The 24,201-nt window shown below is 46.0% G+C and overlaps 3 protein-coding genes across 3 annotated transcripts; 2 read left to right on the plus strand and 1 right to left on the minus strand.

Annotated features, from left to right (window-relative positions):
* Positions 1 to 2,696: 2,696 nt before the first annotated feature.
* On the plus strand, positions 2,697 to 8,785 carry slc25a25a (solute carrier family 25 member 25a). Its single transcript, XM_084468818.1, has 10 exons — positions 2,697 to 3,058; positions 4,539 to 4,662; positions 4,792 to 4,879; positions 4,995 to 5,106; positions 5,533 to 5,691; positions 6,642 to 6,794; positions 7,029 to 7,136; positions 7,266 to 7,433; positions 7,538 to 7,688; positions 7,838 to 8,785. The coding sequence occupies exons 1-10, from the start codon at positions 2,900 to 2,902 to the stop codon at positions 8,020 to 8,022; spliced, it is 1,407 nt and encodes a 468-aa protein (XP_084324944.1). The 5' UTR covers positions 2,697 to 2,899; the 3' UTR covers positions 8,023 to 8,785.
* Positions 8,786 to 9,655: 870 nt separating this feature from the next.
* zdhhc12a (zDHHC palmitoyltransferase 12a) lies at positions 9,656 to 13,559 on the plus strand. Its single transcript, XM_084468789.1, has 5 exons — positions 9,656 to 9,828; positions 10,021 to 10,154; positions 10,827 to 10,916; positions 12,281 to 12,447; positions 12,629 to 13,559. The coding sequence occupies exons 1-5, from the start codon at positions 9,732 to 9,734 to the stop codon at positions 12,948 to 12,950; spliced, it is 810 nt and encodes a 269-aa protein (XP_084324915.1). The 5' UTR covers positions 9,656 to 9,731; the 3' UTR covers positions 12,951 to 13,559.
* A 1,116-nt stretch (positions 13,560 to 14,675) lies between these two features.
* LOC311343731 (serine/threonine-protein kinase N2-like) lies at positions 14,676 to 23,991 on the minus strand (the record flags this gene model as incomplete). The annotated part of the gene is made up of 19 exons (XM_084468678.1): positions 14,676 to 14,873; positions 15,362 to 15,442; positions 15,695 to 15,802; positions 16,199 to 16,341; positions 17,195 to 17,280; positions 17,426 to 17,488; positions 17,837 to 18,013; positions 18,760 to 18,851; positions 18,933 to 18,990; positions 19,092 to 19,135; positions 19,305 to 19,401; positions 20,074 to 20,239; positions 20,940 to 21,015; positions 21,101 to 21,244; positions 21,815 to 21,924; positions 22,331 to 22,414; positions 22,737 to 22,908; positions 23,379 to 23,503; positions 23,868 to 23,991. The coding sequence occupies 19 exons, from the start codon at positions 23,989 to 23,991 to the stop codon at positions 14,676 to 14,678; spliced, it is 2,148 nt and encodes a 715-aa protein (XP_084324804.1).
* Positions 23,992 to 24,201: the final 210 nt, after the last annotated feature.

The following is a 24,201-nucleotide window of genomic DNA, read 5'->3' on the forward strand; positions in this document are numbered from 1 at the left end:
CTGAGAACCGAAAATAACTGACCCCGATCCATGATATGATTCATGGATCATGTAGGATTATTTTCCAATCCCTGATGAACGCCTAGGGGGCGCCACCACAACCCTAAATGATCAAATGTTACCGGGTCCAAATAATGGGTCCGTATAATGCCATGGATCCAACGCATATAAATACCATAGGCCTATTGGTCCAACAACCGCATAATGTTATGTACAGATAATCTGAGAATCACAAGTAAACATGTTATTGGTTTAGTGGAGGTGGACACTGCTAGTCAGAGGAATATGTCCAAATGAGCTTCAATGAGAGACACACACACACACACACACACACACACACACACACACACACACACACACACACACACACACACACACACACACACACACACACACACACACAGACACACACCTTATTTATATTGACAGAAAGAAAACATGATGGAATGCAAGCAGTAAATAGAGTTTAGCATACACATGTTGTTTGTGTTTGACCTCTCCTCCACATCCAGTATGTGATGATCAGTGTTTTTTCTTATCTCATGGCCTAGTTCACAATGTACACCCATATGCACTGCTCCGGGCTTTTTACTTATGCACTAAAACATTTGATTTGTATTTGGGTTCTCTCTCAGCATTCAGAACACAACTCAAACCGCTTCATATAAATGGGGATTGAAGGCATCCTTGTCCTGGTGAGATCCCATTTGTATTGGCGCCAGATGGCATCTACTGGTTAAGAGAGACTCCACATCTGGGACCTTTGTTCTGTGTTTGATGTAAAACTCATCCGGAGATGGCATCTCCTGTTGTCAACATCGAAACCAACAGGCCCATGGAGCGAGTCTGCATGGACTACCTCTCCCTAGAGCCAGAACGGAGCAACAACAACATTCTTGTAATTACAGATCACTTCACCAAGTATGCGGTTTCCAGACTCATGGCCAACTAGAAGGGACATCATTTCATAAAAGATCTGTTTGAGACTGGAGGCTTAAGGGGGTCAGAAGTTAGAACCATTTGCTATAATCCCAGAGGAAATCCTGTTGAATGTTAAAACAGGACTCTATTGCAGTTAGACCCTCGCAACAGTGAAAAAAAAACACTGGGGAGATTTGGTCAAGCCACTTGTAAATGCAGTTGTACACACTTGTAAAATAGACAACATACTTCAACAAGACAACATACCTGAGAAGGGAAGAGACAAAACGGGGAAGGGAAGGGAAGTGAAAATGTTAATGCAAATGAGATGGTCAGCCAATTGAGGTAGCTAAGACTCCTGTGTGCTGTTCACTATAGGAAAGCATCATGAACCTGCTAGTTGAAGTATTTCCAACTTGGAAACCAATACAGTCATTTAGTCCTTGTTCCAAGGCCTCAGCTTAGCCTTCACCAGTTCATCGAACAGACTATTCAGACCGTTCTCCCATGCAAATCCCATAGAAAATTCAATGAATCAACTTAAGCTCTGAGCTTTCCACTGATTTTAATCTAGGCATTTTACATATCCCTTCACTTTTGCATATATGCTACATACAATTAGTTTTTTATTTTCAAAGCAAGAGGTGTTTTTTCGATTAGCAAAGGAGGGGATAGATTACGGTGAGGTTTTGTCCCAGTTGTCTCCCTGTTGAATACCACAGAGGTGTATTACCAACTCCAAAGCCCTTACACATAATTGTACACTCTATACAGGAGTTGGCTGGTCATCGTTAGGTTTCAGGAGGCCCATTTATAATTATAAGGCCATTTTGGAACAGCTCCCTCATAACTTGAACCCTTGAGACAGTCTAATGACACCTATGCATTACTGTCTAATGATCATATTGTTTTGACTGTCTCTAAGGTGGGGACAGAGTTGGGTAAGAAAGACATCCAGTTGTCAGGCCCCTTATCATAGAATGAACTTCAAAACAACATGAGAGTGAGGGATCCTGTCACTCTGATCGAATGTAAGTCAATGGTCAACGACGCTGTGACGCAGGTCCATGGAGCTGGCTAGACTTGTCATGCTTCTTATCTGCCTGTGTCAAATTTGTTAAATAATTGTTATTATGTGGTGTTGTATGTTGTTCACTATTTGTTTTATTTGTATTTTATGCTGCTGCTGTCTCACAGTTTTATTAATAGAAAAGATGAGCCTGTTCCCCATTTGCTAATAGTATTCAATAAGAATATGTATATATATATATATATTATAAATATAAATATAATATAATATAATATATAAATATATATATATATATATTTATTTTTAAAAAAAAGAAGAAAAAAAAAAGCTTAATTTCTTATTCTCGGCGGCCCGGTGGCCAATGCTCCGCGGCCCGGACCGGTCTAGATCTAGATAGTACACACACACACACACACACACACACACACACACACACACACACACACACACACACACACACACACACACACACACACACACACACACACATACACACACGCACACACACACACACACACACACACACACACACACACACACACACACACACACACACACACACACACACACACACACACACACACACACTTGAGAGATAATAATGATAATGAAGCGGAGCGGGTCAAAGGGGGACCGTTCGGGATGCAACAGGATTGGTTGGACCTACATTCAAGCGAAAAACGAAAGACGTGGGGCGGCATCTGAACGAGCAGAACAGAACACGGGAACACTGCGAGTGCGACGGGTGGTGAATTGACGTCAGAGCCAAAGGGGGCGTGCCCCAAAGCCAATGACAGGGTGAATTCCCGGAATGGGGCGTGTTTCTTATCTTCTTTTAACAGGAGTCCTTTGACCGGCTTCCACACATAGACTCCCATGAGCGGGAGTGAGTTGAGTTCACTATTTATTTATTTATTGTAGACTTTTATATTTGATATTTTTATCACTATGCTGGGCCTGTGCCTGTACGTGCCTGTTCCCTACTCCGACCCCATCGAGGTGCAGTACTTTGAGTCCGACCGCCTGCCCACGGAGCTCAAGTCGCTCTTCAAACTCAGCGTCTTCCTGCCGTCTCAGGAGCTCTCGAAGTACCAGAAATGGAGAAAGGTAAAAGTCTACTTTTTATTGTGTTTTAACTCTCGCATTGGACGCATTCTTAGTCTTTACATGTTCTCTATTGTTCGCATTTGTGTGTGTATATAATTGTAATTATTTTCTCTATAAAATGCCCTTGTCGTTCAATGGAATGCGTTGTGGCGCCGACCGGCATGGCTAGGCTAAAAGGGCTAGAGATGCCGGTGCTAGTCTCGCTAAGCTAACAGCGGTAGAGATGCCGGTGCTAGTCTAGCTAGGCTAACAGCGGCAGAGAAGCCGGTGCTAGGCTAACAGCGGCAGAGAAGCCGGTGCTAGGCTAACAGCGGCAGAGAAGCCGGTGCTAGGCTAACAGCGGCAGAGAAGCCGGTGCTAGGCTAACAGCGGCAGAGAAGCCGGTGCTAGGCTAACAGCGGCAGAGAAGCCGGTGCTAGGCTAACAGCGGCAGAGAAGCCGGTGCTAGGCTAACAGCGGCAGAGAAGCCGGTGCTAGGCTAACAGCGGCAGAGAAGCCGGTGCTAGGCTAACAGCGGCAGAGAAGCCGGTGCTAGGCTAACAGCGGCAGAGAAGCCGGTGCTAGGCTAACAGCGGCAGAGAAGCCCAACCAGAGGCCGGACGGCTCGTGCCTTCCCTGTAGAAGGATTCATAATTTCGCAGCCTGGACGTAAAGGCCCAACAACCGCCCACTGCGCTCTGTCTTTAACTTCAAACACCCTAATACGTAAAAATCGAGGTAGAAGGTTCCCTAGAACGTGCCTTTTTAAATATTCTATATACACTTGCATAAAATAAAGGATTTTATTATAATTTGTGTTGGTGATTTTAGCGGATGCCAACTTTAATTAATTGGTTCCTCCAGAATTAATGTGACATTGGGACGTCCAGGATCCATATTATTGGCAGGCTAATTCACTTGTGTATATGCATGCATTTATTGCATGTATTGTGGCGGGTCTTGATGTTTACTGTAGCACTTCCCTCGGAGCAGATTGGTGCAGATGGAATCCGATCGCTCTGGTTGTTGGCGGGTCGCACAGTGCTTTGGTTTAAAGATAGACCGGCACTTTCTACCGGCCTGGATGTAAATTTGACACATGCCTTTCGGGAGGTTTCAATGAGTTAATACCACCAGTCTTAAGGGCTTGAACGTTCTTGGATGTCTGGTCATCTTGTCTTCGGCGCGGGGTCAAGACACATCGGGTTTTGTATTTAACATTTTGAAGACTGTAAAGTTGTTGTGGAGAGTCTAATATCATAACCCGATGTGCGTATGAAGGAGATCATATTTAATATCGAGTTATGGCTAGTTGAGCGCTTTGGCAAGGGGTCGCTTGTTCCTCAGAGTGACTCATAAATCAGATTTTCCTGGGTGGTACAAAATAAAGGGCTGTCCGGTTCAGCGTGTTATTATATATAAGCCTTATGGCCCTGTGGTCTTTAATACACGATAAAGTGCATGCTCATTACGTTTTTCATCTTGACTCTTCTTGTTTCAGAAATCGCCGGTCCGAGAGGAGTCAAAGTCAAGCCAGCTTGACTTTGAGGAGTTTGTCCACTACCTCCAGGACTACGAGAAAGACCTCAAGCTGGTGGTCAAGAGTCTGGATAAGAAACACTCAGGTGAGACCAGTCTTCCTCCTCACTACTTATTCTTCCTTACGCAACACCTCCACCTCTTCCTCACTCACCACACCCACCTACGTTGGTTCCATTTAAAGGTTGTTTTATGGTCATCTTGTCTTTTTGAAGGTGGTATTGACGCCAGCATGTTGAAGCAGTCTCTTCAGGACCTGGGCGTCCACATCTCTCAGCAGCATGCCCAGAGCGTCCTTCACAGGTAATGGCCGCAGGAAACCAATGGTCTCAGAACTTTCAATATTTTTTATTTATTAACTTATGTTTTGATGTGACTGAACTGCTGCCAATTTTACGTTTTAATATATTTTTTATAGCATGGACAGGAATGGCACTATGACCATAAGCTGGAATGAGTGGAGTGACTACCCCGTCGTCCCAGCAACAGAGAACATCCCAGAGATCATCCTCTACTGGAAGCACTCAACGGTATGAAACTTCCCAGGTGTAGGCCTGACTGGTGGCGAGGATTGTCCTGCCCTTTTGATAGCCACCCCTCCCTTTTATGTCTAGTGTCCATTGTAATGGGTAAATGGGTCAGTTCTAAAGCCCCTGCTGCTCCTTTGGCAGCAGTGAAGCCACCCCGTCTCAGAGTCAGGATGAGGATTACCATGGCGGGTGACTCTGGTTATCTGCACATATGTAACTGAGGAGGGATGGTGTGATCTCCTCTGTGCACGGGAGGATGATCTCACGAGTGACTAACAGCCATCCATCCTCAATGTCTCTGGTTTGATTGCCTGATTTAGTTCCTGGTGTACCTTATCTGTGGGTTAGCCGTTTCATTACTCAGTGCGGCGTGATCTCTGTGTATAAGAAGTGTATATCAATAGCACGTGTTCTCTGTGTGTGAAGATCTTTGACGTGGGTGAGAACCTGATGGTGCCAGATGAGTTCTCGCTGGAGGAACGCCTGTCGGGGATGTGGTGGAGGCACCTGGTGGCGGGGGGAGGGGCGGGCATCGTCTCCCGCACCTGCACCGCCCCCCTGGACCGCCTCAAAGTCATGATGCAGGTCAGTGGTCACCACGGAAAGCAAATGACTGTTTACTCTTTTTTGGGATGGAGAATTTATGTATTGAAAAACATTCAAATGAATACACCTTACTAGGGCTGAACGATTTTTTCAACCAATGTTGCGATTTAGCATATTATTATTTATTTATTTTACTATTCACTAAACAAGCAATTAATCATTCTGTAGTATGACCAACACAACATTGGAAGAAGTACATCAAGAACATCTTAACTGCTCTTTCTTTTAGGCCAGGCCGATTTGTTGAAATTAATTGATGCATAAATTGACATAACATCTTAATTTAGCAATTGAATTGTAACAAAAACGAATCTTACTGATCTCCAGTAAGTAACAATAACAGTAAAAAAAAATTATATATATTTATATATAAATTAAATAAATCATAGCCTTTGTGATTTGTATATCGCGTTCTATTACATTGTGATGTCAGTTTGACTTCGATTAATCATGCAGCCCTACACCTTACTACAGGGCACTGGGTGTACTTTGCCGTACTGGTTAGTTACTACTGATGTATCACCATACCAGGGGATGTCTCCTACACAACTATGTCCCATCCATTCAGATGTGCTTGACGCACTGACTCTGTTGCAAGGGCCTCACATGCTAGTGCATTGCGTAACCAGCTGGTTAATGAGTACAGGAGCGGGTCGTTAAGTGACGGGGTAGTCTGGTACGTTGTGCTCTCCACCAATAGCAACATGGGTGTCGAGGCGTGGGGAGCTGAAGTCACCGGTCATTGCCCATGTGCGTCAATGGGTGTTGTGACAAGGGTCATCTTTGATAAGCTGCCGCAGAGGAAAGTGTTGACTCTCCACACACTGAACTTTGTCCGACTGACACAGTAAGGCAGGGGAAGGGAGCTGAGGCCAACTAGTAGTGCCTCATTGACGACTAAAACATCCAACTGTCTTCTCGCCCCTCAGGTTCATGGTTGCCGTGCCAACAACATGTGCATCATGAGCGGCTTGACCCAGATGGTGAGAGAGGGTGGCGTGCGCTCCCTATGGAGGGGAAATGGTGTAAACATCATCAAGATTGCCCCGGAAACTGCACTCAAGTTCATGGCCTATGAACAGGTACTGTATTGTCTGACCACTGCCGAGCAGTAAGGGGTAGCTTAGCGCTCTCCTATTTGACTGCCTCATAGCAGTAGCAGCTAGCTTAGTGCTCTCCTATATGACTGCATCATAGCGGTAGAGGGTAGCCTAGCGCTCCCCTATTGGACTGCATCATAGCAGTAGCGACTAGCCTAACACGCCAAAGCACTAGCAGCCTGGTTAGCTAAATTAGTTCCTCTCTTGTGTTGCCAGATCAAGCGGATGATCGGCAGCGACAATGAGACTCTGACCATCCTGGATCGCTTCGTGGCGGGGTCAATGGCTGGAGTTATCGCTCAGAGCTCCATCTATCCCATGGAGGTAAGACATGATGCATGTACACATGATGCATACATGTGCATGATGGTTGTAAGTCGCTTTGGATAACAGCGACAGCAAAATCCCTTAAATGTTAATGTTACCGTGCTCATGGCTCCGCCCCCTCCCCAGGTGTTGAAGACGAGGCTAGCGCTGAGGAGGACGGGCCAGTTCTCTGGGATCTCGGACTGTGCTTGGCAGATCTTCAGGAGGGAGGGGCTCGGGGCCTTCTACAGGGGCTACGTCCCCAACATGCTGGGCATCATCCCCTACGCCGGCATCGATCTCGCCGTCTACGAGGTTAGGCCGCACCTCTTTGAACTTCCTGTCTATGGTCATGTGACCTTTTGTACAGTGTTAGTCAAATGACTAACAAGGTAACCTTAACTCTGATGTCCTCTCAGACCCTTAAGAACCGCTGGCTGCAGGAGTACGGCTCCAACAGCACCGACCCGGGTGTCCTGGTACTGCTGGGCTGTGGCACCGTGTCCAGTACCTGTGGACAACTTGCCAGCTACCCCCTCGCCCTGGTCCGCACCCGCATGCAAGCCCAAGGTAGCCACTGATCCTACCTCTAGACCACTGGATGGTTTATGGTCTGATAGAGACGTACCTCCATAGACGTGCAGAAACCTCTCATTGGTGGCATGTTATGTGTCAACCACCTGATGCTAACATCCTCTTGTCTGTGCCCCTCCCCCCAGCCACCGTGGAGGGCAGCCGGCAGGTGTCGATGACGGGTGTCTTCCGACACATCCTCCAAACAGAGGGACCCACTGGGCTCTACCGGGGCCTGGGGCCCAACTTCCTCAAGGTCATCCCGGCAGTTAGCATCAGCTACGTGGTGTATGAGCGCGTCAAGACATCGCTGGGTGTGACCTCGCGCTGATGCTTGACCTCGCACTGACACTTGACATTTGGGGGGGGGGGGTTCTCATTCTGTGAATAAAACCCGAGACTAAAGGGACATGAGGAGCCTCCTGCTGCTATTTCTGGTTGAAGGGGAGGAGGATCATGGGACCAAGGACTTCTGTCCCTTTGCCAGTCCGTTTGTGCCTGAAGTCATCTGTGTTTCTCCATGTCGGGTTTCACCGGTCAGTCGGGTGCTGGAAGAAGCTTTGGTTTGATTTAACAGTTCTAGTTAAATTTTACATTTCTGCAAACCACATTCTTCTGTCTGCACAGGGGAGATTCATATTTATTATGTCCATCCAGTATTTATATTATTTTCTTTGACTCAATCTTTAAAAGTCAGTTTGGAACTGGGCTACGGAAGTTGGCTGTTTGGAATATTCTAACTCTGAGAGTTGTCAGTTTATACCACTAGGTATCTAGCCAAGTACCACCTTGGAAAACTTTTTGTTTAATTGTTCTTTATTGTTCTTTATTAAGCAAACCTCAGGTACTGCTGCTGCTTCAGATGATCTGATCTGATCTGATCCGTTCCTGGTCCAAAGTGATGAATTGTCCGTCTTGTCATAGTAATGTTTTAAAAATGAATACTGATGATGAAGAATGTACGAGCAACATACTGCACTTTAATCAAAAATTGTGAACTAAAGAAACAGTTAACTTCTTTTGTAAAGAACAATTGAAAGGATTATTTTTATGGACCCTTTTTTTAATGAAAATAAATGCTGTTTCTTGTAAAACTGCTGTCAGATTATTTGTTGGCTTTTTTTGTATAAATAATTACATTAATTCACATAACTTCAAAAGGCTATCTAGCTAAACTTCAAATGCCAAAAGGGTCGACAGACTGAAGGTTTCACGTAAACTAAAGAATTAAAGGGAAACATCAAGGTGAATGTCTGCACCTAGAAGTTAAGTCAAGCCACCTCCTTTGGCTTGTCTAATGCGTTAAGTGTTATTGTATTAGCCATCGTCCGTTTCCTCTAACGTCAAGTTGGTTAATTCAACTAGTATTCTGTTGCTGATCAATCCAACGAGGTGGTAAAAAGATACAGAAACGGTACAAATGAAGGCATGCAAAAAAATATACACCTCACTTTTTCTACATCGCTGTTCAATGCCTCTAAACCAACCATTTAGATTTGTTTGATCATATTGCGTTTACACTAGTCAAAGATACCTGGCTGTAATGGTATACTCCGGACATTATGTGCCATATCAGGGGTTCCCAACCAAAAAAGAAAGTGGTCAGGTAGTCAATTTTAATGCCTTAATTTTAAGATACTAATGTTTTTAAACAAAGGGTGTGGCTGAGTCTCAGTCTCCCTTCAACAATGCAATAATATAATACAATTGATTAGATGCACAAGAAGAGACACAGTACATTTACAGTGGATAGGATACAGTAGTTGCATATTGATCAATTTTATGTCTATGTGAGGAAGATTTTCATTTTCTTTCTTGAAATATACGGATCTAACGGGTCCACGGACCGGGGGTTGGTTAACACTGTAGTACATGACTTGATCGCATCCTAGCTGATTCATTCCGCACTGTTTGTCCCAACTAACCTTCCGTTGCAAAACACGGAAGTAGGACAGACTGAAGACCATCCATCCATTTTCTTTACAATATTGTATGCTAAAATATATTAATGATAAAACAATGTATGAATTGAGTTAAAGTATGTTAAAAAAGGTGTTCCGCTCTGGTTTCCTTGTTAGGAGCGGGCATACCGTCCTAACATGGCTTATAACTCTGGTTCTCTTTCTACATGACACTGGTAATTATATTTAAATTACAACTCTTAATATACTATAATAAACTTACCGTCCTAGCCTGGCTTATAACGCTGTTTCTCATTGTACACGACCTGTACTGTAATTAGTGGAGTATAACTATTTAATCTTGTTGAGGTAAACATGCATAATCCCTGTTCTGTGTTATATGTTCTGTGTGTACATGTTATGTTCAGACCTGCGGAGGTTCGAGGAGCAGGGAGAGCTGATGCAGCCGGTCGTGTTCTCGCTGCTCGTCCTGCTGTCTGTAATGCTGTACTTCACCGTCTCTCTGATGGACCCAGGCTTCATCCTCACCGACTCTGTCCAGGTATACTTGACTGCACAATACTCACTGTACTATACTATACTACTGTACTTCACCTTCCCACTGATGTTGTCCAGGTTTACTATAACTGAATGTACTTTACTAGTACTATACTATACTACTGTACTTGGCCGTCTCGGTGATGCTCCCTGGGTTTATCCTCACTGACACTGTCCAAGTAGGTACTATACTAAATATACAATAATAATATAATATATAACTATAATATATTATATATATATGATAATAATATATATAACTATTGCTACAACTGACACAGGGTCTGACCTCACTGATACCCTACAGGTGTACAATATTAACTTGTATATGTATGCTATACTATCCTACTCAGTGTCTCTTAAAGGTCCCATGACATGCCACCAGGTGTGAGTGTGATTAGCCGTTACAAGCCGTTTTGAAAATCTGTCTCTTATGACATAACAGGTCCACAGTGTCCACCTAGATGTGTGCTGGATAGATCAGTCTACCAGCCTACCCGGTGGACTGTAGCAAACGTTGCTCATCTATCCGTCACACATCTAGGTGGACACGCCCACCTGTGATGTCATAAGAGACAGATTTCCAAAACGTGTAACGGCTAATCACACTCACACCTGGTGGCATGTCATGGGACCTTTAAAGTAGGAGGGAGACTCACCGCTGTGTCTCCTTCAGGGGCCCCTGGTGGCCAGTGAGGACCAGGAGGCCATGCTCCCCCAGACCGCCGCTCCCCGCCTGCGACGTTGCGGATACTGCCTGCTGCAGGTACCCCCCCTAATTGGGCGGCATGTGGCTCAGAAGGTAGAGTGGGTGGGCTGGTAACCGGAAGGTTGCTGGTTTGATCCCCGGCTCCTCCTAGCTGAGTGTCAAGGTGTCCCTGAGCGAGACGCCTCACCCTGACTGCTCCTGATGAGCTGGCTGTCGCCATGTGGCTGACACCGCTGTCGGTGTATGAATATGTGCATGAATGGGTGAATGTTGGGCAGTATTGTAAAGCGCTTTGAGTGACCCCTGGTTAGAAAAGCGCTGTATTAATACAGTCCATTTACCATTTAACCCCTGACAAAGTTGTCTCCGGATTCAGCCCCCTTGTTTATTCCTGGTCGGCTTGGCAAATGATGAATTGAGTTGATTCAAGTCAGGGTGCTGTTTCCAAGTCTGTTGTCCCAAATAGACCATAGAGCCAAGATGCAATGTTCAGTACTTTATTGGCAGGCTCTTGCAGGATACCCCATAACCAACGCCATCCTGCTACATGGGTCACTCTCTACTTGTCATTCTCACACTCTGTGTTGCTCTGTCTCCCATTATGTGTTACTCTCTCCCATTGTGTCACTGTCCCATTATGTCCCATTATTTTCTTTAATTCATCACAAACAACAGTATATAATACACTGGATAGATATATACATACATGCATACATACATACATACATACATACTGGATACATTCCAATCATTATTGGTTTTCTTAGTTAACCAAAGGTAAGGGGTAACCCCCTATTTCCTATTGGGTTACCGCTATACAGAAAAGGCCAATCACAAACCACCTACACCCTCTCTGGGTTGAACAATTGGCAGGGTGTGATACCTGGCTAAGATGTGCACATAGACCACTTGGTCTGTGGGGGATCTGTTATAGGACTAGATGAAAGACAGCCGTTTAATGCTAGTCCCAACCCCCAACATGCTTCCCGATCAACTTGTCAAGACCTTTCAGAGACAGAGGAGGGGGATGGCACTGGATCAAAGAGAAGCCACCGATAATCAAGAGTAATGGGGGGTGAGAGACAGATGTTTGGCATGGAGGGGGATATAGACAGTATTTAGAAGAAACCTATTTACTGCCTGATCAGCGACAGGCCTGTGACAGGGAGGGAGATGAGGGCATGGAAAAGGTGTCATGTAATCTGTTTGGTCAACAAACAGTGCTCCCATTGGCAGATACCCCCCCCCCCCCCATCCCGGGTTACTCTTGCTGTCCTAGCACTCCTCTTCTCCCCCTTGATTCTCCTTAAGATTAAAGAGTTTGTTTGTGCTGCTGCCAGAAGTGGGCTAAAATTATCATAGAATTTACTAAAATCCAGTAAACTCCAATCAGTCTCTATGTCCCTCCCTCTCTGGAACAGCAGCCAATGAGAGCGAAGCATTGCAAGGCGTGTCAGCGGTGTGTGCGCAAGTTTGACCACCACTGCCCCTGGATAGAGAACTGTGTCGGGGAGCAGAACCACCGCTGGTTCCTCCTCTACCTGCTGGTCCAGCTGGGCGCGCTGACCTGGGCCTTCCACCTTGCTCTGTGGGTATCCTCATAGCACCTCACTCACTCACGTTTGCATCTGATAACATGACCTGTTGAGCTCATAATAAATACATGCTGTTCCAGTGTTACTATCATCCTCACAACCTCTCCTCCTACTCTCTTCCTGCTCCCCTTTTCATCTCCTCTCCTCTCCTCCTCCTCCTCCTCCTATCTGCAGGTCAGGGCTGAGCTGGTCCCAGGTGGGGTGGGGTCCGTGGTTAAGGACTCACGGTGTGCTATTGGGGTGTGTGGCCGTGACGGGGGTCTTCAGCATGGTGGTGCTGGTTCTGCTGGGCTGCCACCTCTACCTGGCCTCCACCAACACCACCACCTGGGAGTTCATGTCCCGCCCGCGCATCGCCTACCTGAGGAGCTGGGGCGACGGTGAGGACAACCCCTTCGACCGTGGCCTTCTCTGCAACCTCTGGGACTTCTTCTGCGTGTGCCGCACCGTGGCCTGGGACCGGGTCTACCAGCGGGCCCACCGCGATCACATATGACGCGGTCACCACACCTACTTAGGGCATTACCACGGAGCTCACCGCGACCACAGGACATGCTGGGGTGGAGTTGTATGCGTGGTGGGCGTTTCCTACGGCAACGTGTTCCGGTCGCGGCCGGTTTTCTGTTGGATTCATCCAAGGAGCAGCAATGTTGGCCACCAGATTGAACTAAGATGAGGGGACTCTGCTCCAATGGAGACCTTCAAACAAGCTCCACGTCACATGCTGCACGTAATGGGAGTTTTCTAATAAGGTTTCATCATTATTAGACATTTTCAGGGTGAGGGGCCTCACCCCTAACCCTGCTATCCCCTAACCCTACTAACCCCTAAATGTACCCCTAGCCATAAGCCTAGTACTCACGACCCTAACGCTACTAAACCCCATACCAGTTAAAATGTGTAGACTCCAAATGTTGTTCTGATGTCTCCTCTCTCATATCTCCAGCACTAATCCCGGGCTAAAACGTGTCACTGTGACCCATTTCAAAAACTGTAACACTTTTGTAACCTTTTATTTATACTGTTATTTAGTCTGTTTAATCAGGACACATTAAAATATGAATAATACATATTTATATTTCTATATTTATTTATATGTATCTATATGAGTTGACTGTACAGGAACCCAAGCATTTATCCGCTATTTACAAAGAACATAATCAGCCTTTCTTCTCTGTTAGCTGTCAGTGTTGTCCGCCCCCCCCCCCCCCCCACCCCAACAGGTAGTTCACACGCCCTCTGTTAAGGTAATAGGAAGTCGTTAGAAACGCTGACATCATCTTAATTTAGTCCTCATAAAGAAATATTAACTGCTGCTATGGCTACTCATCTATGGCTTGTGTTCATATAATACTAGTAGTTATATAATACTATATCATACTTTATTTGGCCAATTTTAGCACAGTTGCATGCATCAAGAATGAATAATACTGCAACAAAAACAATGTTAGTGCAAATATTTGAGCTCCACTTGACACATACATATTATATCCATCCTATATGATATATATAGTCCATATCTTTAAAAAGGCTTGTGTTCAGAAAAGGGTTGATCTGTTGGGTCAAGGCAGTGGACACGGCGTCACAGTGATGCATAGTATCATCAGAAAATAACTGTTAACCTCCCAAATCCTCCAATTTAAACCAAATCAACCAAATAAAACACTAATCCCCCAAATAAAATAACATTAATCTCCATAATAAAATAACATTTATCCTCCAAATAAAGTTCTGTTAATCCCCCAAAATAAAATATGGTAGATCCCCCAATTAAAGTACTGTAAATCTCCCAACTGAAGTACTGTTTATCCCCCAAATAAAATACTGTTTGTCCCCCAAATAAAATACTGTTAATGCCCCTAATAAAATACTGTTATTCCTAACGATATATATGCCAACACATTATATCTATCTATATATATATAGTGGTTTGTTCTGTTGACCTACTTTCGACAAAGCTGTATTAGTATTGTAGTACTTGTTTTTAATATGATAATACTACTTTCTACTCCAGGTGTATTAGTACTGTAGTTTGTTGTACCCCTTTCCATTAAGTTGTATTAATTATACTGGTTAGCATTACGGTAATACTCCTCCTGTTCGTTAAGGAGTATTAAGTTGTACTGGTTAGTATTACAGTAGTACTCCTGTCCATGAAGGTGTATATGTAGCACTGGTTAGTTTTACAGTAGTACTGGTTAGTATTGTAGCTGGCCCTCTCTCAGCTGTGGAGAGCGGAGTAGTCGAAGCCCTGGAAGATGTTCTGTTGTCGTGGGGAAAGGGGCGTTGCCAGGGGCGACAGGACAGGCTGCAGGCGTGTGAAGTCGCTGTCAAAGTTGCTCACATCACACGGAGCGCTGATCTTGGGCAGGAAGGGAGGGGGCAGGGTCTTGGACAAGAGACACGCCCACTCCAAACTCTGAAAACACAGAAATACTATAAATGGTAAATGCACTGCACTTCTACAGCACTTTTCTATCCAGTGGCCACTCAAAGTGCTTGACAATTACGCCTAACATTCACCCATTCATGCACACATTCACACACCGACGGCGGTGTCAGCCACACAAGGCGACAGCCAGCTCATCAGGGTTTTAAGGTTTCTCGCTCATGGACACCTCAACCCTCAACTAGGGGTCGGGGGAACCAGCAACCTTACGGTTACCAGCCAACCCGCTCTACCTCCTGAGCACCATGCCGCCAGCCGCTATATTATACTAGACTAATATTATATACTACAATTACACCATTATATACCACTATAAACTTTTTACACAGTTTTCCCGTCTATATATACACTAGTTTATGTTATATATTACACTGTATTTCACACATCCTAGTCCAATCTCTTAGGAGACATCATATACGTACACTACAAATACACAATACTAGTACATTTGCATGTACCTGGTAGAAGGTGTCCTCTTTCACGTCCTCAGCGTCTCCCTCTCCCCCTCCCAGTCTCTTGACTGGATTCTTCTTCAGCAGCTGGAAAGAGACCCATGTGACTCACCAATAATCAACATGACACGACTGTGGACCACGTGACCCATTGCACAAAATACAAAACAACATTACACACAACACAATTGTGTTCTGTGGTACTGCATTCACAAAATATATATATACAGTAAAACATTATACAGTACAGTATATTACAATATACAGTACAATATAACATGACCAGATATTGTAGTCTATATTGTGAATAACAGCCATCTTTAGGGTTGCCATGGATACCTTCTTCATGATGACGACGGCGTCGGGGGCCAGCGTGGCCGGGTACTGCACGTCTTCATTCACGATGCTGTCAAACACCTCCTCCTCTTCTTCACCGGGGAAGGGGGACTTTAGCATGCGGCGGAGGGACACAGGGGAGGAGTGGTTAGGTCGGTTGGAATCATACCACAGCAAAGTAGTACCACCAGTCATCAGGAGGAGGGATACGCACACCAGGGGACTATGGAGTGCTCAGGTCGGGTGGAGGGATACCAACACCAGGGAGCAGGAAGTAAACAGGTCTGGCAGAGGGATGTATTTGCACCCATTATAAATTGAAAAATATCTTTATATTTATCTTTATCTTCTATCTATCAAGTTTGCTGAACCTGTTTCATTGTCTCCAATCCAGTCTTTCCATGATTTCCTTAATACATCCTTTAATGGTAACTGATGTCCATCACATGTGTTCAAACACATCCATTGGAATAATGCCCGCACTAGACTACACTACCCAGAACACACCTCTCCGACCAGCATCTGGAAGATGAGGACGCCCATCCCCCACCAGTCCACGGCTCGGGTGTAGTCGTCATCGGTCAGAACCTCGGGGGCCAGGAACTCTGGTGTACCGCAGAAGGTGGAGGTTCGATCCCCATGACCCATACCTGCACACAGAGGGACACACTGAGCGAGCACAACACCTCACGCATGGCTCTGATGTTATAATACAATCAAATATCTAAAGAAGAAAAAAACATGTTTGAGATATATATATATCTATATCTATAAATAGATGTATATATATATTTATAAAACGGGTGGCTTAAATCAAGCGATCTGATTGGTTCCTAACTGTTGTATAATGAGCGTATACACACAGCTATGACGCCCGTTCAGTTTACAGAGTTCAGTATCACTCCGCGCCTAACTTGAACTGTTGTTTTATTTATATATAAAAGCAATAGCATCGTTCACTGAAGCCTAAAAATATGTTGATTGATGGAGAGGGTGGAAATGTTGTAAAGCAATAGGCACACAGTGAGTCAACTGCTCGATAGTAGGCTAAATTGCCCGCGAACCAAGCTACCGTCTCTAGCCTTCTCTCTGAAGGACGCTACAGTGTGTTGCATAGCGACCGCCGCGCACTTTGCAGGCAGCCAGGAGGGACTACTTTTTTGTATTTGTTAAAGAAATGCTTTTCCGACTTGTGTCTATGACTTTCATTTCACCATACTTACGTAACCGTCTTATAAAAGCAATAGATCACGACAGGCTGTGGAATGTGCTCATTTCACTGACTGAAGCTTAAATATATATATATATATATATATATATATATATAGAGAGAGAGAGAGAGAGAGAGAGAGAGAGAGAGAGATAGATAGATAGATAGATAGATAGATAGATAGATAGATAGATAGATAGATAGAGATATAGATATATATCGTTAACTATATATATATATATATATATATATATATATATATATATATATACACACATATATATACACTTCACAAGTACTACCTTCTTTGCAGAGGCCAAAATCTGTGATTCTGACAAAGCCATCAGCATCCATTAGGAGGTTGTCCAGCTTCAAGTCCCTGTCATCGTCATAGTAATAATATATATTATTACATTATATTGTCGTGACAACAGGGGAGAGGGCTCACCTGCGGCCGTGACAACAGAAAGGAGAGTCGACTGAATCACCTGTTGTCATGACATAACAGCAGAGAGGCTGCTCACCTGTAAATTATCTTATTCTGGTGAAGAAACTCTAAACCCAGAACCACACAAGCCGAGTAGAAGCTGCAAACAAACACACACAAAAAGAGAGAGACAGGTAGTCAGACAGGCAGATGTGGAGACAGACTTTAATTTAATTAACCAAAGACGAGAAGAACGGAAGAACTCAGTTTGGACCAAAATCCAGCAGTCATTTTGTATTCATTCTTAGACATATATCGTAATGTATCGTTATAGGATTTTCGAACAATATATCAATTATTGCATTATCGCTGTATCACGATATTATCTGTATTGCGGGCCATGTATCGCATATCGTATCGTATCGTGAGGTACCCTGTGATTCCCAACCCTAATAGAGACATGGACTGACAGACAGATATAGAGACAGGGCAATAGAGAGACAGATACCGGGTCTGGTCCAGGGTGAAAGGGTGCTGGTGGATGTGGATCATGAGGTCTCCTCCGGGGGAGTAGTCCATGACGAAGCAGACGTGATCGTGGGTCTGGAAGCAGCCTTGGACCTGCACCAGGAAGGGGTGCTGGGACCGCCGGACCAGCTCCAAGATCCTCCGCTCAGCCATCAGGCTGTGGGGAGAGGTCACATGACCAGCTAGAACACTGCCCCCATGAATGCACACCCCCAACTCTACTGACCACACCCCCAACTACACTGACCACCCCCCCGACTCTACTGACCACACCCCCAACTCTACTGACCACACCCCAAACTACACTGACCACCCCCACAACTCTACTGACCACACCCCCAACTCTACTGACCACACCCCAAACTACACTGACCACCCCCCCAACTATACTGACCACACCCCCAACTCTACTGACTAGCTAGACCACACCCTCACTCTACTGACCACAACCCCAACTCTACTGACTAGCTAGACCACACGTTCACTCTACTGACCACACCCCTCACTCTACTGACTAACTAGACCGTGCCCCTAGCTCATATAGACCACAACCCCACCCTACTGGCCGGCTAGACCACACCCTCACTCTACTGACCACACCCCTAACCCTACTGACCACACCACTAACTTATCTAGTCCACACCTCGCCCCTTTGGTTCAAACAGGTAATGGGCATAGTGCTTTGTTATATATATATCAACAGCCAAACAAGAAAATACAATTTTGAACACACCTTGCGAAATCATTGAAAAACTGTTGATAGAGATTTCATTAGCAGGTCGTATGTGTATGTGAGGTGGGTGGTGCTGCAGTGATGTCATGAGCAGGTGGGTGGTGCTGCAGTGATGTCATGAGCAGGTGGGTGGTGCTGCAGTGATGTCATGAGCAGGTGGGTGGTGTTACCTGTCCACCTCATCCCGGGACACGATGTCACACTTCTTCAGGGCTTTCACAGCGTAAAGTTTCCCCGTCTTGCGGAACTCTGCAAGCAGCACCTGGAGACCAACTAACCATCACAACCCTGAGACCATCATCCACATAATATGTGTCAAAGCTCTGGATGAGTGGACACCGACCTTCCCAAAGTGACCTCTGCCCAGGACAGAGATGTAGTTAAATTCTTCCATCTGCAACCTGGCGACACACAACCAAACGCTCAAAACACAAACCAAACCCTGTGTGTTTAGAGTGTCATTGTATGTGTGTATATTTGTGTGATTGTGTATTGTGTTTACTTGGTAGAAGGTGGGTCATTCTCGTCGGTTGGTTTGTCGCACAACTGTCAAACAAAAAGGCGTCAAATGTATATTTTGCCCCATACTTCCTACTTCATACCTCATGCTGCTTAACACTACTATAAATATTTCTAATCATATCATCTATCTTTTATCAAGAGAGTACATAGAGTGGAATGACATCTTCATGGGGGAGGCAGTTGTCGTGGTTACCTGGGTTTCCGTGGTGCTGTCGGGTGTCTCCTGTGGTACACTGTGGTTCGACTTCCCCTGCTCCTCGTCCGCCCTCAGCCTGGTCAGGGCTACTTCGCTACAGGTGCACAGACAACCATTACACACACTGTTCAGCGGTTACGTTGTTGTATTGTCACGTTGTTGGTTTTGTTTTGTTTTGTTGTGCTGTTGAGTTGCAGTGGTTCTGTGTTTACCCGATCAGTGAGGGTTAGAGGTAAGGGGTGAGAGGGTATAGGTTAGGGGTCAAGGGTTAAAGATCCCATATTGTGCTTTTTTAGGGTTAATAAATGCATTTGGGTACAGGTTACGACTAGAATAGGGTTATATGCCTCTATGTTAGATCTCTGATTTGTATCATGTCGCTTTAAGGCCCCCCTCCCGAGTAGCCCAGTCTGCTTTGATTGGTCGAACGCTTTGCGTGTGTGTCGGCAAATTAACACCACTGAGTAGTTGTAAACATTGTGGGTAGCCGGGAGGCGGGACTTCTGCACTTCAGCCCCGTCCACTGCGCAGGCTGACATCACACTGTTACTGAGGTGAAGTTTGAGCGCAAATGAGCTGTTTCAAGCACTTATTGAGAGGAGTTCTAGGTGGGCACCAATACTCCCCCTGGCTCGGACGTAGATATTTCTAGCTGAGCAGACATAAAACATGTATACATACGTCATATAACAGTCTAAAGCAAAGGGACAAGTCGAAAAAGCATAATATCACCCCTTTAAGGGCTAGAGGTTGTGCAGGGTTTGACCTGGGCAGTGAGCTGGTGGTTTCAGGCTCCTTCTCTGTCTGATAGGGGTGGTGGGGCACAGGGTCAGAGGTCGCAAAGGAGCTGTAGTGAGGAAGGACTCTCATGATCAGGTGACCCCAGGTGGAGAAGTTCATGTTCATCTGGGCGGCACGCAGGAAGTTCTTCCCTAGGAAACACAAAGTACATCCTTAACACTTCCTCTCGTCTAACTGACCTAATCTCTACCTCTTTAAGGTTGTCCTAACCCTGTATCTCTACCTCACTAATGTTGTCCTAACCCTGTATCTCTACCTCTCTAGTCCTTACCCTGTATCTCTACCTCTCTAATGTTGTCCTAACCCTGTATCCACCTCTCTAATGTTGTCCTAACCCTGTAGCTCTACCTCTAGTCCTAACCCTGTATCTCTAGTCCTAACCCTGTATATCTAACTCTCTAGTCCTGACCCTGTATCTCTAGTTCTGACCCTGTATCTCTAGTCCTGACCCTGTATCTCTAGTCCTAACCCTGTATCTCTACCTCTCTAGTCCTAACCCTGTATCTCTACCTCTCTGGTCCTACCCTGTATCTCTAGTCCTGACCCTGTATCTCTAGTCCTAACCCTGTATCTCTACCTCTCTAGTCCTAACCCTGTATCTCTGGTCCTAACCCTGTAGCTCTAGTCCTAGCCCTGTATCTCTCTAGTCCTAACCCTGTATCGCTAGTCCTAACCCTGTATCTCTACCTCTCTAGTCCTAACCCTGTATCTCTAGTCCTAACCCTGTATCTCTACCTCTCTAGTCCTAACCCTGTATCTCTAGTCCTAACCCTGTATCTCTACCTCTCTAGTCCTAACCCTGTATCTCTAGTCCTAACCCTGTATCTCTACCTCTCTCCTTGGTGAAGATGCATCGCTGACGTCTCAGCTTGGCCGGGTGTTCCACGACGACCTCATCAAAGGTCATCTGCAATCACACCAGGAAACCAGAGGAGGTTAGGTCAGGGGTCAGGGGTGATTTCAGGGGTCGAAGGGGTCAGGGGTCATCATACCGTAGCAAACAGGACACCCTGAGGCTCCAGCCTGAAGATCTGTGATTGGTCAGTTCCCTCCATCAGCTCCCCGAGGCGGAGGAAGCGGACGCCACACAGCCCCCGCTGGTCCCGCCAGCACACCCCCACCTCCAGCTCCCGGGACTAGCACCACAAACACACACAACCACACACAACACACACAACCACGTCCAACACACGGTTCTCCTTTAGTAGAAAATAAATTCCCCTTGTAGGCAGGGGGAGACCCCTGCTGGTCACGACCAGAACTTCAACAACAAAGTAGTAAGCAGGATTCCTGATCCCAGGATTTCTGACAGCCACGCAGGTAACCAGATATACAGGCAGGCAGACATGCATAGTGACAGACAGACAGGCAGGGAGAAAGAGACAGACTCTCGCTGAGAGAGACATAGAGAGATAGAGTAAGAGATTGAGAGGGAGTCAGAGAGACAGAAAGAGATTGAGAGGGAGAGAGAGAAATATATATATATATATATATATATATATTGAGAGAGAGAGATAAATGGACAGAAAGAGAGAGCGAGAAAGAGACAGAGAGAGAGAGACATATAGAGAAACAGTAAGAGATTGAGAGGGAGAGGGAGAGAGATAGAGAGAGACAGAGACAGAGAGACATAGACAGAGACAGAGAGGGAGGGGGAGAGAGAGAGAGAGAGAGAGAGAGAGAGAGAGAAAAGCGACAGGTCTAACCCGGTCCAGGTGACAGCAGAAGGTCTGGTCCCAGGTCCGTCTCCCTGGGGGGCCCCAGCGGCTGCGACCCACCAGCCTCCCATCCAGCTTCAGCTCAGCACTAACCTCCACTAGGGTCATACAACCAACGGTCAACTAGAGGTCAACACCAACACCTGCATTTAGTCTTGTAAGTACCTCATTATTCCTTATTCAGCCATTCTGTTTGTGTATAATATGTATAACATTAATAATCTTGCCTACAGCAACATTGCCAAATTCTAGAGTGGTATAGAGAGAGAGCAGAAGAGAGCAAATACAATCTTAAAAAATCCCCTCCCTCCTAGACTCCTCCCTCCCTACCTTAGGGTTAGTGGTAACTGAAACTCCCTTTCCCTAGCTGATTGGTCTGTCCACTCTTTGGGTTTGAAAGTTGGTTTCAAGTGAGGCTAGGCTGATCTTCAGTGAGTAACTGAAATGTGAACTTGCGAGATCAGGAGGGTCTCATGAGGCTAGTTTGGCCACTGAGGGACGGACCTTTACAGGAAGTCAGGGGCAATCCCGTTCCTGTCAGAGACTCCAGCAGATCTTCACAGCCGAGAAGCTGTACTTCAAGTTTGCCTGAAAAGATACACAATAATCTTAAATTAATAAAATACATCCACAATAGGTACTATATTTATATGATTGATCTAATATTTGAAACAAAAGATGCATCAAATTGTGCTGTTGTGCAGGTTGGTTGTGTGATTGGTGAACCCAACTCTGGGTGGGTCGGGTTATGTTCTGGGTGGGTTGTGTTCTGGGAGAGTGGGTTATGTTCTGGGTGGGTTGTGTTCTGGGAGAGTGGGTTATGTTCTGGGTGGGTTGTGTTCTGGGAGAGTGGGTTATGTTCTGGGTGGGTTGTGTTCTGGGAGAGTGGGTTGTGTTCTGGGTGGGTTACCAGTTAAGCAGGCTGGTTTTGTGAGGAGCGTAGTGGGCGAGGAGCTGAGGGAGGCGTGCTCTGTAGAAGGAGGCGGTGAGGGGGCCTGGTCTCTGGGCTCCTCCTGGCACCGGTCCAGCGATGTCTTCAGGAGCTCCAGCCGACGGGTGGCGTCACAGACCCTCACCAGCGCCTGGCAGACAGGATGATACTAGACTCACTGTTGCCATGACAACCTCATCATGATGATACTCTGATGTACCAGAGACTTGAGGACATCATCAGGTCAATGCCAACAACACTCACACCCCACCAGGCCTTCTTCAGTAGATGCTGGAGGCCATCCTCAGTAAATGTTAATGGACTTTATACCGCGTTTTTCTAACCAGTGGCCACTCAAATGGCTTTATGATACTGCCTAACATTCACCCATTCATGCACCCATTCATGCACACATTCACACACCGACGGAGGAGTCGTGTGTGAATGTCCCTGAGTGTGTGCTCAGGGACACCTCAACACGCTAGCAGGAGACGGGGATCGAACCAGCAACCTTCCGGTTACCAGCTCACCCGCTCTACCTCCTGAGCCACATGCCACCCACACTGAGAGCGTACCTCAGTAGAGGCTGAGAGCGTACCTCAGTAGAGGCTGAGAGCGTACCTCAGTAGAGGCTGAGGGCTCCATGTTCTTGAGGTCCTGCAGACTAGAGGCGATGTCGGTGGCCAGGGCCAGGGCGTCGCTCTCTCTCTGGATGTAATGCTGGAGCTCTGTCCGCCGGGAAACATCTGCGCACATACACATCCGCAACATACATTTAGGTACTGTATATACTGTCAGAGAGTACTGTATACTCTGGAGAGAGAGGACCATAATGAGCTGGGGTTAGGAGTTAAGAGGACCATAATGAGCTGGGGTTAGGAGTTAAGAGGACCATAATGAGCTGGGGTTAGGAGTTACTCTGAGGACCATAATGAGCTGGGGTTAGGAGTTACTCTGAGGACCATAATGAGCTGGGGTTAGGAGTTACTCTGAGGACCATAATGAGCTGGGGTTAGGAGTTACTCTGAGGACCATAATGAGCTGGGGTTAGGAGTTACTCTGAGGACCATAATGAGCTGGGGTTAGAAGTTATGAGGCTGGTCTTCCCACCTGTCTGAGGGGAGAGGTTCTCCTCTTCCGTCTCTCCGCTCTGGGCCGCTTTGAGGATCTGGAGCCGGAGTGCCTCCATCTTGGACCGGCTCTCCTGCAGCATCTGCTGAGCGCTGGACAACATCTCGACCAGGGAACCACCACTAGTCCACCAACCAGGAGAGAACCAACACTAGTCAGTTATACCCTAGAGAGAACCCTGACTAGTCAGTCAGACCCTAGAGAGAACCAACACTAGTCAGTCAGACTCTAGAGAGAACCAACACTAGTCAGCTAGAACCAAGAGCACTTAGCTAGAACCACAAGTCCGCTAGATCCGGGACCAGTGGGTTAA

The sequence above is a fragment of the Micromesistius poutassou genome, assembly GCF_964030765.1.
Source record: "Micromesistius poutassou genome assembly, chromosome: 5".
NCBI classification, from domain to species: domain Eukaryota; kingdom Metazoa; phylum Chordata; class Actinopteri; order Gadiformes; family Gadidae; genus Micromesistius; species Micromesistius poutassou.

Excerpts from the sequence above, each read along its gene's own strand:
- slc25a25a (XM_084468818.1), top strand. The coding sequence starts at position 2,900 with ATGCTGGGCCTGTGCCTGTACGTGCCTGTTCCCTACTCCGACCCCATC. Across the intron at positions 3,059-4,538 it reads AGTACCAGAAATGGAGAAAG|AAATCGCCGGTCCGAGAGGA; the intron begins GTAAAAGTCTAC and ends TTCTTGTTTCAG. Across the intron at positions 7,137-7,265 it reads GCTCCATCTATCCCATGGAG|GTGTTGAAGACGAGGCTAGC; the intron begins GTAAGACATGAT and ends CCCCCTCCCCAG.
- zdhhc12a (XM_084468789.1), top strand. The coding sequence starts at position 9,732 with ATGTTAAAAAAGGTGTTCCGCTCTGGTTTCCTTGTTAGGAGCGGGCAT. Across the intron at positions 10,155-10,826 it reads TCCTCACCGACTCTGTCCAG|GGGCCCCTGGTGGCCAGTGA; the intron begins GTATACTTGACT and ends TGTCTCCTTCAG. Across the intron at positions 10,917-12,280 it reads GCGGATACTGCCTGCTGCAG|CAGCCAATGAGAGCGAAGCA; the intron begins GTACCCCCCCTA and ends TCTCTGGAACAG.